At 34.7% G+C, this 16002-nt stretch overlaps 1 protein-coding gene across 3 annotated transcripts in view; it reads left to right on the forward strand.

The window, feature by feature from the left end:
- Positions 1–16002, forward strand: part of DMD (dystrophin) — a 566297-nt gene that overhangs the window by 292153 nt on the left and 258142 nt on the right. For all 3 annotated transcript variants that reach the window (XM_054003170.1, XM_054003155.1, XM_054003164.1), the window contains 2 exons: positions 8659–8870; positions 15649–15803. In XM_054003170.1, the coding sequence (XP_053859145.1) occupies positions 8659–8870; positions 15649–15803 (367 nt within the window). The remainder of the gene's footprint in view (positions 1–8658; positions 8871–15648; positions 15804–16002) is intronic.

A 16002-nucleotide genomic window follows, 5' to 3' on the forward strand; every position in this document is an offset into this window, starting at 1 on the left:
GAAATATTTTCAAAGAAGTACTATTATTTCTTTCCTTTCAATTAAGTTCTTGCTCATTTGAAAGTTTGCTTTGCTTTGAAAGGAAATATAAAAGTCAAAGCTGGTGTGGTTTTGATTTGCCACACTGGTCTTTTTCCTCCTGATGTATGCATGGCTTATTTTGGATACTGAGCTCAGTACCATTATCAGCACCCGATTTTCTGTCACTGTTGTGTAGTACAGGAGCTCTGGAGTTGTCTCCCAGCTGACCCTGGTAAGAGTTGTGTGCTGTGGAGGTGGAGTGATTTGGTAGTGTCAGAAGAGACATAGGAAAAGATCCATAATAGTCTGTGCTTGGTTTTTTTTTGGTTTTTTTTTTTTTGGGTTTTTTTGGTTGTTTTTTTGTTTTTTTGGTTTTTTTTTTGTGTTTTTTTTTTTTTTTGTGTTTTTTTTTTTTTGTGGAAGAAAATAGAAATATAAACAGTCTTCAAAACTTTGCTTCAGTAACTTGGAACCTGATAGCTGAATTATCAAGTCAATTTTATTTTGCTAGTTATTTTCATTCTCTTAACATCTCCCTAAGTCTTGCTCCTACACTAAGAGCAGGATCTATTAAATCAAAGCCAAAGCAAATCAGTCTACAGAATAACAAATGCAGATATATTTGGAAAGCAAGTCTCAGCCCAAACTCAGTAGGAGGTAGTAGGCTGATGACATTAGGAATATGCAGTGTAAATATGAATGTATGATAGCAACACAAAGTTATGTGGTACTAAGAATTCACAATTTCACTGCTTATACGCCTCATTAGGTAGGTAATGAATTTCACACATTTCAGGACTTAAACTACCCAACCTATCATTATGTTTTTGCATCAGTAAGTCTATGAAAGCACCAGTATATGAAAGCTGATGTACTTTAGTGATGCTAATAGCATTTTTGCTTATGTTCAGAGAAAGTAAAATACACTATCACTAATTTAATATCCCATTTTTAAATACAGGCACAGACATTTCTTTTGAAATAAATATTTTGTAGACAGGTTGATTATTACAAAAGTAATCATGCATGAACACAAATTAGATACATAACCATAAATTATTTTCCTTTTAATATCTTGAGTGACCAAAATCATAGAAAAAAAACCAAACATACATTTGGGCAAAGATAAATACTAAAGTATCTAGCTGCCTCTGATTACCCCTTGCAATGAAAAAAAAATACAGAAATTAATGCTTTTTTTTCCTTATTCAGTTCTTTGAAAACTTTTCTCTACATTTTAAACAGGAGCAATTGGATTACCTACATATTCACTCATCTAGTTAATCAGATTAGTGTTAATCCTTTGGCTTTAGTTCGGGTACTTCCCATCAGTCTAAATATCATTTCTAAATCTAATGAAAGTCTTCATAATTATATTATGAATATTTAAGAAAGCTAAATCCAATAATGCAGTAAATATTTTCTACATGCAACAAAGGAAAGATAATAAATCAAACATTTTGAAAGATGATTAAATCATTCCATCAAGGAAACTTGCTGGTTTTTTTCAGTTAGTACAATGTTACAGTGAAGTTATATTTTTATCTCATCCAAAGGAGAGAGTTTCTGTAGAAAAAGATAATTTAGTTAACTTCTAAGGGCATGTCCATATGCATCCTGGTTCTGGGGCTGTGGAAGAATCATTGTTGACTCTGCCAGAGTAGTGAGATTTTAATTTTGTCAATCCATTTCTCCATTAATGCCCTGTTCCTAAGGATCTGGTGGCAACAGAGAGGTATCAAAAGATCATTCTCTAATCTCTCCATCTCCCTTGTCAATAGTTTGTGTATATGTAAATACATATATTTTGTATGTATTTATATTTATATGTATACATATGTTTTCTAGGTTTCTAGCAAAACTACACTTAGATTTATTACCTGTTTAATACTAAATGCTAAAGAATCCTACATCTCTTTAGGGTAAGTGTTTCTATCTCACATCAGAATTTTACAGACTGTATGACATTTTAAAATGCAAAGCAAATGGTCTTCCACATTGTGCGTATCATGATCTGTTCCTTTTCTCATTTAGCAAAAAAATTATCATGAAAACTTCATTTGAGAGGTGATAAATGTTATATCCATGAATACTTCTGTAAAAAGTTGAGAAACTGGTGAATGCTTTCTGAGGGACTTGTTTTCCAAATAAAAAACTCTTGCACGCCCTTCTCAGTGCTCAGTCATGGAAGTTACTTTTTCTTTGGCGTAAGAAACTAATTTCTTTAGATGTGCTACCAGCTTAGTCTGGTCTCTAACTCCCACTCTCTATAGCAAGGTATAAAGCATGCTTAACAGTGTTGGGGAATTATTCACTTGGTGCTTAGCAGAAACCACTTGACAGTTTTTAGTTCAGTCTGTTTGATCTGACACTTCCAAAGGAACAGAGTGGCCTTCATTAGTTTGAACATGTGGAAGGGTTTTTTAGATAAAAGAAAATAAGCTCTGCCCTAGTGAAACAAAACAAAATTAAATCAGACTTGCAATAGTTGGAAATAATTACCCCCCAAAAGTATCAAACTACAAAATAAGATTATGACTCTGTGTGTTTAAAAGAACCCCAAGCACATAAAAATTTGTTGAAATCCCTTATTGCCTGTCCTTCTTAAGCTCTGAGAGGGCAGGGAAAGTAATGTTCTTCCCCTCTGGACTTTCTTGCCTTGGTGTGTCAGGTGCATTTTCATTGCTCTTCATGACCCCCAAAAGACAGGTAAAGGCTCTGAGTGCTTCTTCTTCCTGGTTTCCTTTGCAATACCTTTTATTTGTTCATTGAAACTGTAATATTGGGCGATAGTATAGATTGCAGGTTGTTCCTTTTTCCCAGGTATTATTTATTCACTTGTTTAAATGCAGCTTAGTTTGAGTATATACTTTCTGGTTTGCCTAATTTTCTGTAAGAATGGGCTTTTAAAAAAATACGTCATTATGTGTTAGGATACTTTATGATAAGGACTAATATTTTTATAAATACCTTAATATATTAATGGTGCATCAAAGCTACATCTGACACCTTACTGGCAAAAATGGCAAACTTCACATTAGGGTTGATATTCTATGCTGCCACCCCAATGTTTGGGGTTTATTGGCTAAATCCTCTCATCACTTTATTGTCCACTAATGCATAAAATATCCTAGATGACACATTATTAGTGTTTTTCCATATGTACATTAAACTTTTGCCATCAGTTCCTAAGGTCATTGTTTAAGAAGTATGACTTTTATAAGCCATTGGAAAAGGTCAAGAGAAATGCTTCTCTCCAAGGAAAGCTGAAGGACAGCTGAAGCAAAAATCACCACCTGAGCAGGCTGGCTCCAGCTGTTCTCTGCTGGGTTCTGTGTCCTGTCCAAATCCATAATGATACAGGCAGCAACTTAGGGAATAACTGTCCCTGTAACTCCTTAAGTACTTCAGCAATTAAAAAAGAAGCGTTTTAAACTTATCCTCACTTGACTGTATCTACCATCCAAAGATTCTCCCAAGGTTCTCCCTAGGTGCTCCCTAGGCCAGTCTCACAGATTCAGATTGTTCTTAAGAACAGAGACAGCATCCTTTTGTCAAAGGATGTTGTATGATAAGTTTTATCAAAGTGATTCCTCTTTGAAAAATAAGACTCAAGTCAGACACCTCCTGTTCTGGAAGTCAGGAGAAGAGAAAGGAGAGCACTTACAGCAAGACATAATTGACAAATGGAAAATTTAAAATAAATCCTTTCCTGATTTAAGAAAAAAAAAAGTGTTTCACCAATTTTCTTAGAACAATACAATAATATAAAGCAAGGAAACCACAAGATAAGACAAAGTTTAAGCGATATTTTAGCTGTGATTCCACTTGTGTTGTTTACAGAAAACTGAGCCAAAATTGAAAAAAAATCAGAAAGTCTTACATTTAGTCCATAATGCATTCTTTCAGAATGGTCTCGTAACCCTATAAAAACATCTCTTTTTTCCCTCACAATTTGTTTATCCCTATTATGTGGAAGATTATACTGATTAGTGGAAGAAAGAGAAAACTATAAAAAAGGTGCAGTAACCTAGAATATTTATGTTTAGATCCATATTTTCTAGTTTCTCCATCATGTCTCTCATAAAATCTGCTCGCTTAAAACTCTGAGGACTGAAAAAAACTGTAGTGTTGTACAGATGCAAAAGTGTAACAACTAAATTTAATATAGATAAGTAAAAAGCAAATGAAGTAAAATGAAATACATAACAATTAACTATCCAGAACATTCAAAAAAAAGTATAATATTGGGCTGCAATTCAAACAAAAATTAATCCAACCTGAAAATCAGTGCATCAGCACCTTTGATAACGTGGATTAATACTGGCTATAACTCTGCTGTTCTCCAGTTACATTCTGCAGCAGATCAGATTGTATTAGTCCCTTTAGTCTTCAAATCTATGAAAATACAGTGAAAAAACTGCTTTTCTAGGAAAATGTCAATATATTGACAATAATGCTTTTGAGAAGAAGTCTCCTACAGTGCAAAATTAGTGTAGTTTGTGTAATTTTTGGACAAGGAAAGTAGAGGGTTTCTACCACACAAATTCTTTTGCTATTCACAAAATTATTCACTTTTTTGGAGGAAAGGAAAGGAAAGATTTTCCTTTCCAAAGGAAAACAAATTAATTTTTGTTTGTTTCACTATAATGAGTAACATATAAAAAAACCTATAAAAATATTTGTTAATAAAACCAAATTTTAAGGATGCAGTCTCCTTCACTCTCCTTCACTAAGAGTGTTCTTTCCTTGTATATGAAATTAATTATAACCAGATTGAAGAATACCTGTCTTGTGTCTGATTACTTTAGATGCTGCTTTCTGCTTTGTTGTTGTTTATAGTAACTTGAGTTCAGCAGAATTTCTTTTGTGCATGTTAGTATATAATCACTATTGATCAGCAAGGAAATAGTAGAGATAGGAAAAAATGAAATTGAATAGCAACCTTGAAATTACATAATGGCAAAATCTCACCATGTCCTAAGTTAGTCATTTGAAGGAGTTCAGTGTTGAATTGGGAGTGGTTGGAACCATGCTGGGACACTTTGCAGTAAGCACAAAAGTTGTGTAGGTGAAGTACAGTGAGGACTTCTGCTGGAGCACTGTGATTGGGAAATGAATGGGAATGAGTTTTCACTACAGGAAATTACCTGTTGTATATACTTTTTCTTTCTGAGACTCAGTTTAGATTTGTCAATTATTTTTGTGGTTTTATAGTCACGTAAAACTAGTTACTAGTAATGCATGTGGACACATGCATTAATAAAATATTTCTTTCATTAAGGCTGTAAAGAAAATTCTGTCTTGATTTTTCCAGATTGCACCTTTGCAGTGAGTAAAAATCTTCTTGAGATAATTGTTAATACTGATTCTTACAATAAAGATATTGTACTATTGTCAAATTTAGGAAAAGGAAGGAAAGGAAGAAAATGGGATAGAGAAAGGACATGCCACACTAAGAAATAAGACACTGGGCTTTGAAATGTAGGAGGTACAGGACTTAGCTGTAATGAACAACGTAAACTGAGGTGCTTCAGAAACTATTCAATTATGGGGGAAAAAATGACTTTTGTCATTGACTGGGATTCCTCTCTGCTGTCTTATGAAACACTCTTAAATTTATCTTATTGATAAACCTATTCCCAGAGGTACCCAGTCAGAAAAAGCTTTTTATATGTTCCAGTACCCTTGCACAAACCATCTATGATGTTCACAATTTAAAAATTGTCTACTACTGTCCAGCATGATTTAATAACAATTCTCTGACCCTTCTCATCTGCAGTCAGTAACTCATTAGCTGCAGGTAAAGGGGTTCATGGGTTCTTGGGTCCTTGAAGTCAGTTCTAGCACAATATGTACTCAAATTACATTTTCTGAGCTTTTTTTGGCATAAATCTAAGTGGCATACATCTTTTGTTCTAAAAATGAACATGAACAAAATACATCCTTAAGAGATATGGATTTATGCTGTGGTTTTCATTTTGGAAGTGAACCTCATATTTTAAGTTTTAGAGCCTTGGGGTTTTTGTTATTTTATTCAAAAGTCGATCAAAGTCGATCAAATGGGAGCATAATTTAGAAATTCCAAATATAAAGTAATGAAGGTATTTTTATGTTGCATTAAATTAAATTATATTGTCATAGTTATAAAGGCCTCTCTAATAAATTATTTATATATCTTTTATCCTAAATAGTACTTCACTTTTTTGTATACTTTACTTTAGAAAAGCCAGATTAATTATGTAGATATCATGGCATGTTTAACCACAAGTGAAGTACTTTTTTAATTGGGTTTGGTCACATACTACTGCAAGAAAACAACATTTATTTTTGGTGTTTTTTGTTTGTGTGTTTGTTTGTTTGTTTTGTTTTGTTTTGCTTTGCTTTGTTTAGATTGCCTACTGACTTCCTGAACTCTTCAATTCCAGTCTGTAATAAAACAAAAGTAAATATATATATATATTCATATGTATATATTAAAAAAAAATTATTGAGGGAGCTAAGCCAAGTATTTTCACAGGGAAATGGGGAATGTTTTTCATCGATTTGGAGCTTGTGTATTCATAGTCACTTGTGCAAATGTGCTCCTGGAATTTCCTGAATGCAGTTTTCATTATTCATTGTCCTCCTGGGTGGGAGGTCATCATGGAATCCCAGGACTGTGGTATCTGATGAGAAACTCAGTCTTGCTGCAAAAAGCACAGTCCCTGGAGGAGTACTGCTAAATATCTTACTTACATACTAACCTTATGAGACATTATGGAAGCAATACATCTAGAAATATTTTGATTTTAGGTGATAAGAAAGATCAGCTTTTCTTATTAAAAGCAGCTCTTATGAAAAATTGATATAACTGTAGATCCAGCTTTCCTTTGAAGCAGAGGGTTTTCATTCATTTCTTAATTATCTCACCCCTGCCAAAAAGAAAACATCAAAAAGCCCCAAAAACTACCTCCACCAGCAAGGAACTTATAATAAAACAAAAATGGGTGGGATTTTTGTAGTTTGTATTTTCTTTTTCATGGGCAGCTGACACAAACAAGCTGTTATATTTCTGTCTGCAATGTACCAGAATCTCCAGTTTGCCCGGAATCAGAACATATTAATGTCTCAGAGTCAAAGGGGCAAAGTAAAGATTTGCAAGAAGTAGGTGGCAGCTGTTGCCAGTGACTGTGGAAGGTGTTTAGGCAGTCTTTGTCCCTAAGGCTCCAGCACAACCCTGGAGGCACATACTGTAGCAATAGCAGGGAGATTTTCTTCAAGCAGCTCACTTCTGTTATTCGCCCTTCCTGAAGTCTACGGCCTCTTTGTTGTTTCTAGTGTACTCTAAAGCTCACATCAGAAATCCTCACCCAGAGAGAGCACAGAAATGAGTTGTTTTGTGACATGAGTGTACAGCTTCCTAAAATGAGGGGTTAGATTTGCTTCAGATTAAATTTAAGCCTTTGTGCCTTAGGCTACACTTGCTGTGCTCTGATGGTGCTTTATGTGTTCCAGTTCCAGTTCAGTTCCTTTTGCTTTTCCTTTGACTTAAACATGCTGCTGTGTGAGCTTACCCAGTTCTTCTCCCTAGGCTTCAGCAGGGAATGCTGAAAGGTTTTCTTCTCTCTCTCTCTCTAAACCTCAGCTGAGTCCATGGAAAGATCTTTATCCTTTCTTCTGGAAGAAGGAAAAGCACTGATAGGTAGAAGTCTCTTTTCCCTGTTGGACCATTTCTCATCCATATCTTTAGGCTGCACCATCCTGGAAATAGCCTTGCAGTGAGAGATGCAGTGTTGGAACTACCAGTCAATGAATATTTCAACTGCTGTCTGATTACTTGAGGAATCTCAGTTCCCTTCCCTAGAAGGCCTCTGAATTTGCAATGTAGTGAATGAAAAGCTTCTTCCTTCATGCACTGCACAGATTTTATTGTTTGTGGAGTTTGGATTTTTTGCTTATATTGTCTCAAGCTCCAGCTGCTTGGACAACTCTGTCTATTGGTGTTTTTATGCTACTATGGACGAGCCTGGTGCTGGACACTAGCCAACACTTATCAGTGGTCTTAGTGATTATAAAGTTTCCAGAAATCACTTTTCTTTCAAACAGTGGATAAACCTCATTGTTATTTTATATTTACTGTGAGCATATGAGCAAGCTGTTTAGCCTTTGCAGTTTGCTAATATTTGCCTTAATGAAATAAGGAAGCACAGCCATTAATTATATCTTGCAACAACTCTCTTACTAATATTACTCTAGTCCCTAAAGGACTTTTTCTTCAGAAAATCTTAAACCTTGTGTTGGTTTCTTAAGAATGAAGGATTATTGCAGACACTTTTTCTCAAATATGGTCCATATTTCATAGGGGTTTTTGAAGCATGAACCTGTCATTCCTTGCTGCATATGCATTGAAATATGCTGTGTGTCACAATTCCTTACTATGTGACCCAGAACAGTTTATCTGTTTATTTTTTTTTAACTAAACTTCGAAGCAATTGCAGTTTAAAAGTACAGAAGTTTTCTGATATGGCCAGTTCTAGAAAGATTTTAATACAATTTTTTCCTTTCTTTAAAAAACAGAATTAAAAAAAAAAAAAAAAAGAAAGAAAAGAAAAAACCTTTTAATTCAGCTTCTGTTTTTCTTTTGTGTTTCACCAGTTGAAAAGATACAGAGCCAGTGGGATGAAGTGCATGGATACCTCCAAAGCCGGAGACAACAGCTTCAAGAGATGCTGAAGGATTCAACACAGTGGCTGGAAGCTAAGCGAGAAGCTGAGCAGGTTCTGGAACAAGCAAAAGCTAAGCTTGAGTCATGGAAAGAAATTTCCTACACTGTGGAAGCTTTGAAAAAGCAGAACACAGAACTTAAGGTCACTACTGAGTATTAAAATATTTCCATTTGAGTTAATGAAGTCATTAAACAAAATGTCCTCTAACTGTTGTCCTCTAACTGTGGACAGTGTGCATTGCAAAAAGTCTTCCACAGCAAATTACAAAGAAATTGACATGCAAAGTCTAAAATTAGTGTAGCATATTCCTTGAATATGAAATTGGTCTTAACAGTCATAACAAATAGCTGGTTGATCTCACAGGAGGAATACCTGCCTTCTTAGCACAAGTATTTCACATCTGTTCAGCAACCTCAGAGCACTGGTACTGCAGACTGGGAAATTCTGTAGTACTGATATGGCTGTCTATGGCTGTCTGCACTGCTAATGAAGCTGTACAGGTTTTCTGGAAGTAGTTGAGAAAGCAGGAAAAACACAGCTATAGCAAACTAAATGGGTATATTTTGGAAATCAAGCATTTTAGATTTGCCACAAGATAATCTCACCAGCTTCAACCTTGACAGGGTTATTAACTGGAAAAAAAAATCTGAAATGGCTGCTCTTGTTATTTTACCACACATTGCCACATTATGGTGCTTCAATGTGTTAACTTATGTAGCTGAGCTGTACCTCAGAAAATATTCTGTTGTGTCAGTTTTGAAGTTTCTTGTAATAGAAACAGTCATACTTTGGTGGGATTCTTCATGAATAAATTTTGAGAGTAGCTGTCTAAGATTAATAATATCTCATTTTCTAGCTGGGGAAAACGAAGGTTGAAATCAACCAATTGATCAGCCTTTTAAAGTGACTCCTGCCTCTATGGGAAAAGAGTTACACAAGTATTTTGTGGTATAGTCTCCTCTCCTGCCCACCAGATTTTTGTAGGTTTTTTTAACTCCTACCACTTAAATTTTAGTTAATGTTTGTGTACTTAGAGCAGTCCTATTTACACAGCTGAATGGTAATGAACTGCTGTGAAGAGTTTGTGGGTTAAGGTACTCATCAACTGGTTTTGCTGCCAGAGAAAATATATGTAAAATTTTATGATTGGTTCAGTTATCTCCATCAGCAGTTAGTTATTGCATTTAGAATTAAATGCAAAATCTGTTTGAGTTTTTGCTTCCTTTTTTTTTTTTTTTTTTTTGCTTGCCTGTAAGAAGCATAAAAATGTTCATCAGCCCATTGTTTTATGGCTGAGCTGAGGTTAAGTTATCTCATTTAAGATTGTACCAAAAGGTCATTGCTTGGGAAGGGTAGATTATGGTAAACAAGGGCAATCACTCACTAATGTATTGGAAAGAGTTATAGATCATGTGTAGTACTGTCATTCAGCATAGAGGATTCCCATTTGTCACTGTCTTCCTGCAGAGATACAGCCCTGGCTTCTGCCCAGTGTTTGTTTAAAAAAAAAAGGAAAAGCTTCAACATAGTCAATGTCTTAGCTCTGCAAAGACTCAATTAACAAAAAAACAGTTCTGTGCAAACACTGTCTTATGTCATAGTATTGGAGTGTCTTATGTTTCAAAAACAAATTACTTAACTAGGAAAATAATTGAAAAGATTGCTTTAGAAATTGATTATTTGTCTACTTTTCTTTTTTTTTTTTTTTTTTTTTTTGCCAGAGTATATGAAGTTGAGATGATGTCCATCTAAGAGTGTTTGCTTTATGAAAAAACTTTGGGGTTGTTTGGATCAACATTAACCATGGAGAGAAATAAGAACATGCCATTCTTCTCCTTCACCCCCAGAGTTCTAGAGAAAGAATAATAGTGTACTTATTCACAGAATGCATCTCTACCTATAAACAGAGATTGGGAATGGAGACCTGCAGATTCTTTTGCCTCTTATCTTACTTGGGCTCTCTGTATCCTCAGCCATTCCCACCAGTTTGGATCCAATGAGATGGATGCATTGTGTCAAGTTACAGACATTAACCTATGATTTTAATTTCAGTGTCTCAGCTAGTCCATCCTAATTTGTGCCCTCCTGATGATATGAACACCAACAATCTCTACTCTTCTGGTGTTGTTAACTTTCATTTCTTTGGTTTTGCCTAGCCTTTCTTCCTCAAGTCTAGAAGAAATTCATCCCTGTGTTAGAGAATGGGGAGTAGGAGGTGTGGGGGAATTTCTTTCCCCCCCCACCCTCCCCTTTCTGTGTTTCTATGCAAGCCTTCCTAGAGGAATTATCTTTGTCTGCCAGTAATTCCTATTGTGTCAAATCCTTCATCAAATTTTCTCAGATGTGACAGCATCAGCTGTTATGTTCATGCTTGAAATAAGGGGTCATGAAGTCTAAGGAAAATGGAATTTTTTTCTTGAGTTAGCAGCTTTATGTTTCTGCTGTACAGTATTATCTAAACTGAAGGACCTAGAAATACATCAAGTTCTCAAAATAAATGCTTTCCAGGCTTCTGTGCCAAACACATATATTTTGATTTTGTCCCCTGAAGATGTAGAGTAAGTGGGCTGTCTCTTGGCTTGCTGTTAGACTGATGAAGAGGAAGCAGTGATTTCTACTCATTTGCTTTGAAGGAAAGAGAGAGGTCAATGCAAGACTTAATAAATTCTTCAGACTTATTAATTTTGTCAGCTTTGTATCTCAACACAGCTTGGTGTGAGAAAGTAGTCACCAAGCATTCTTCTGAGTTGCTTGTTAAACATTGTAGGTCTGCCTAAAGAGAGCTGAATCAATGTGTAAGTTCCCTTCTGCTCTAGGGGAAATTTTAGTCAGTGCTTGTGTTGATGCATTTCTGTTAGGGCAACCTAATACATGAGTACATGGTAAACTCAGTAATACCAGTCTCTTGATTATTATTTTTTACAATGCCAGCATAAAACAAAAATCTATAACTTGCTTGTATTTGGCCATTAATGTTTTTAAAATAATTTTTAAATTTTGTTTCTGATATTTAAAAAATAAAAGTAATCAGGTGCTATAGCTAATAATTAAAAATATTAATAATTTGAATCAGAAATTAATTCAGATTAATTTGCCGACAATTACAGCATTTTTTTTCATTCTGATTTTTTAAATTTGGTATTGGGGTACTAAATTGGTGTTAGGTGTGGGGAACCAATGTATGGCAATCTGGCAATGAGAGTCTTTACCCATTAAGCCCTGTTTTTTATTGTTCATTAAGTGATGACTGCAGATGGTTAACTCAGCAGGCTGAAGGTTATAGGTGTATAAATAGTACACAATCACACCTCAACTCCTTGCATCAGCACGTCATCAGAACATAAGCTAATGTAAAACTAACCTTTTCTTAATAGAATACTGAGCTTCTGTTTGAAAGAGGAGAAGAAAAAATTTAAAAACCACCAAAACCCCAAACCAAACCAAACTGCTAGAATTGCCTGCTCACTCCGTGGCTCCTTGCTTTGGTAGGACCTAGTGAAGCATCTTTTCTCCCTCTGTGCAACTTCATCTGGGATAGTCAAAGTGAAGAGGAAGAAGACTCAAAAGGGACTCAAAAGGCTAGGCAGCCTTCCACTGGCAGAGCCCAGGGTGTGAACATGTCCTGAATTTGTGGATAAGGCTGAGGCTGCCTTTGCTTGCCTTTGACAGTTTCTTGCAGGGTAGTAACTTACTAGGGACTCTTTTACCATTCCCTGTGTTCCAAGATGAAGAACAAAATCAGCATTTTGTGGGTTTTTATTATTTCAGGGCTGACAGTGTACTGCTTTGATTTCAGTGAAACAATTAACAATGTAGTTCATGTTATTGGCTAAGTTGCAAACACTGAATTAGAATTCCTTGATTAAAAAAATAAATTCTTTAAATATATAAATAAAACATGCCACAGATATATAGAAAAGGGACAGAAAGACAGCCTGATTTTCCAGATTTGTGATATATACACAGAACTGGATGATGTTGTACATTCATATTGCTAAATTTGAACTACTGTGCATCATTGATTTTGTTCCACTGGGAAATCCTGAGATAAAATAAAGTGCAGCTCTGATTTCATTACTTGTTTTTAATCAAGGGCTCTTAATTGCACAGGCTTTATTCCTAATAACATCAACTAGTATTTTCTAATTAAAAATATAAATAAATTTATACCTAAGTAACATGATAAATGCACAGCCTTAATTCTTTAAGCCTTTTAATAAACTCAGCAAATTTCAGTGATAACACAGGCAAAACAAAAAGAATGTTATGAAAAAAAAAGTCAGAAAGAAATTAAGGTAATGTAGCAATTTCCTTTAGAGAAGCAAAAACCAAAATGTGGTCTTAAGTAGCTAAAAAGTAAATGAAGACTAAATACATAAAAGGGAAAAAAGGAAAGAAAAGAATGTAATTCTGACGTATACACTGCAGTCATGTAGGAGGGCATTCAATGGGCCTCTGTTGGGATAGACAGGTAAAACTTGTGCCCCAACACTTTGTTCTCAGTGTCTGCACACAGAGCAAAGTTGAAGCATGTACTCCTCAACGCTGTTGAATATCTTATCAATTTCCAGAAAACACAAATAGTTTCCATCACCAAAGCTCTCTATATTCATTTCTTTCCTGAGTGATGACTTTGTGTTATAGTGTCAGGAAGTTAATGGATTAATGTTGAAGTTAATGGTGAGAACAACATTTTTGGAAATAACCTTGTAATGGATCTCCCCATTTATTTTATTATAACACAGGGTTTCAAATCTTTTAGAAGGTCAGTTTTAGTCACATGGGTCTGGAGAAAAAGATCTTATTTTCAAAGTAAAGTTTACAGACCGTTAATTTACAATGTAGACAAAATGTTATGGTAACTTTTCTATATAAAGCAGTGAACAGTCAGTCTGCTGTGATTCTTTGCCTGAGAATAAAAATTACCTGCCTGCCTATGTAATTTTAAACAAAGAGAAAGGTAGAATAAAATAAAGATAGATAGGCCTAAATGTAGAACAGATACTTGCTATATAAGATCTACAAAACTGAAATTATAATTACTGTCAAATTTATTTCTTATTTAGTATTTTGTATATATATTACTATATTTATGTGAATATTAAAATTTATCTATTTATTGTATATCATTTTGGCAGGAAAATAGCTCAGCTGGCAAACTGTTCCAAAACCACCACCTGTCTGTATCTTCCTCAAAGAAATAGTAGTGTTTTCCACAAAATTATCACCTCTCCTGTCTAGATCTCCTTACTTAGCAAAGAGAATTTTCTTTAAAAAATTGTCTAGGCAGCTTCATTTTAGGATGGTTTTCAGGATTAGATGTTTGTAGGCTCCTCCTAATGTTTGATTGGTAGAAACAGGATCTTTTGTTCAAAGCAGATAGGCAAGGTGCTGTCTTAGTTCCTGAGGCTGTTTGGTGCTCAGTAACAGAGTGATCTGCCCTCTCATGAAGCAATAGCACAGGAAATGGAAGAAGTCCTGTTTTCAGCTTTAAATTATGGAGAGAACCCAGAGGTGCTGAAGTAGCCTTTTAACATATAAGAGTTTGAGGGAAAAAAATCGAAGCCCCCCAAACTCCTTTAGGACTCTATTCAAAGAGCAAGTGCATTTTAGTCTGAGTCTTAATCAAAATCAGTTTACAGACCTTCTGAGATTAAAACCTAAATACATGAATCATTTAACATTTATTTATTTTTACTTAGTATTTAGACTCTCTCACTAGAGATTGCATGTAAGTTCAGGTCTATGTGAAGAATTCCTTATCTGAGTCAAAACAAGATTTCAAAAGGAATACTTCTTTGGGAGAATGAAGGGAAAAAAAGCTATTTTTTTCTTCACAGGCATTTCCCGATTTGTATATTAAAGCACAACAATAAAGACAGTTGAGTCCTTCTGTTCGTTGTCAATAGTTTCAAATGTTTATATGCAACTTACTATTTCTATTTACAAATACAAACAGTTTTTCAACTTCTATTGTCCGTTTTATTGGCTAGTTGCAGTCTGTTTAGTACAAAAGTACAAGTAGGCAATCAATTAACTTTGCTTTTTCATTTTGTTGATACACACTATGGATTAAATATGCAGCTTCAGTGCATTTATATGGAAATTTGCTCTGAAAGAAAGACTAACAGAAAAGATGCATGGGAGCTGGTTGATGGCTGAGTAACTGCTCTGGATTTCCTGGCTTGCTTCTGCAGTGAGGCAGCTGGCCTAGGTGGAAAGAAGAAAGAAAGGAGACGAGAAAGTGGAAAGGGCGAAACAAAAAATGGCCAAAATTTAAAAATATTTTTAATATTAACCATAAATTAGCATTATAAAATATGAATAGGTTTACCAGTAGTATTTTACTGTATTGCAGATTTAGTGCTGTTCCAGTAGATGGCACTAATTACATAAACAATTTGCTAAAATGAACTAAATTAAAAAAAAAAAATCTGAAAGCACAGGTATTAATTGTCCAAATCAGTATAATTTCACACTATAAAAAGAAAACTAATCAGAATAAATTATTTCACTCTATTTTCTATCTCAGTATTCAATGTCACAAATAATAGTAGTTTCCATAAAGCATAATAATGCATCCATCTATTTGTATCTCGTAAAAGAATAATCCACATTCTAATCAGTGGTTATCAATTTGAGCTGTCATGTCTTTTCCAGCATTTAGAAGTTGGTTGCTTGGTCCTTCCCAGAGTCTAAAAGTAATCCTGTGATCTTTTGACTAAAAGAATGTAAAACATATAGAAAGACTGATTTTTATTTCCAGTAAATCTGTGGAAGTGTTTTTTTTTCTTTTTTCCCTTCTTTTTATACAGATGGCATAAGTTATTCAGCTCCTTTTCTAATAACCATACAATGTATGTGGTCATTTTATGTTGCTCTGAGAATTATCCTTTCTTTCTTTCTCTTTTTACTTCAGCAATTTTCAAAAGAAATACGACAATGGCAAATAAATGTAGATGTGGCAAATGACATGGCTCTTAAGCTGCTCCGTGATTATTCAGCAGATGACACCAGAAAGGTACAACTGATGACAGATAGCATCAATGCATCGTGGGCTGCCATTAATAAAAGGTAGGATATAAATTCTGCTGTTAGATTTGTTGTTACTCTCCATTAACATTCATTGTCCAGCTGTGGTTGGAGATTACAGAAGATGTAACTGTAGTGATCACGACTCTTCTGTAGAATTTTTTGGAAATGTGTCTTTAGAATAGCATTTAATGATAGCAAATAAAATTTAGCTTCCTGCCAATTTTCCTCTGCTCTGAAC

This window comes from Vidua macroura, chromosome 2 (genome assembly GCF_024509145.1).
Source record: "Vidua macroura isolate BioBank_ID:100142 chromosome 2, ASM2450914v1, whole genome shotgun sequence".
NCBI lineage: Eukaryota > Metazoa > Chordata > Aves > Passeriformes > Viduidae > Vidua > Vidua macroura.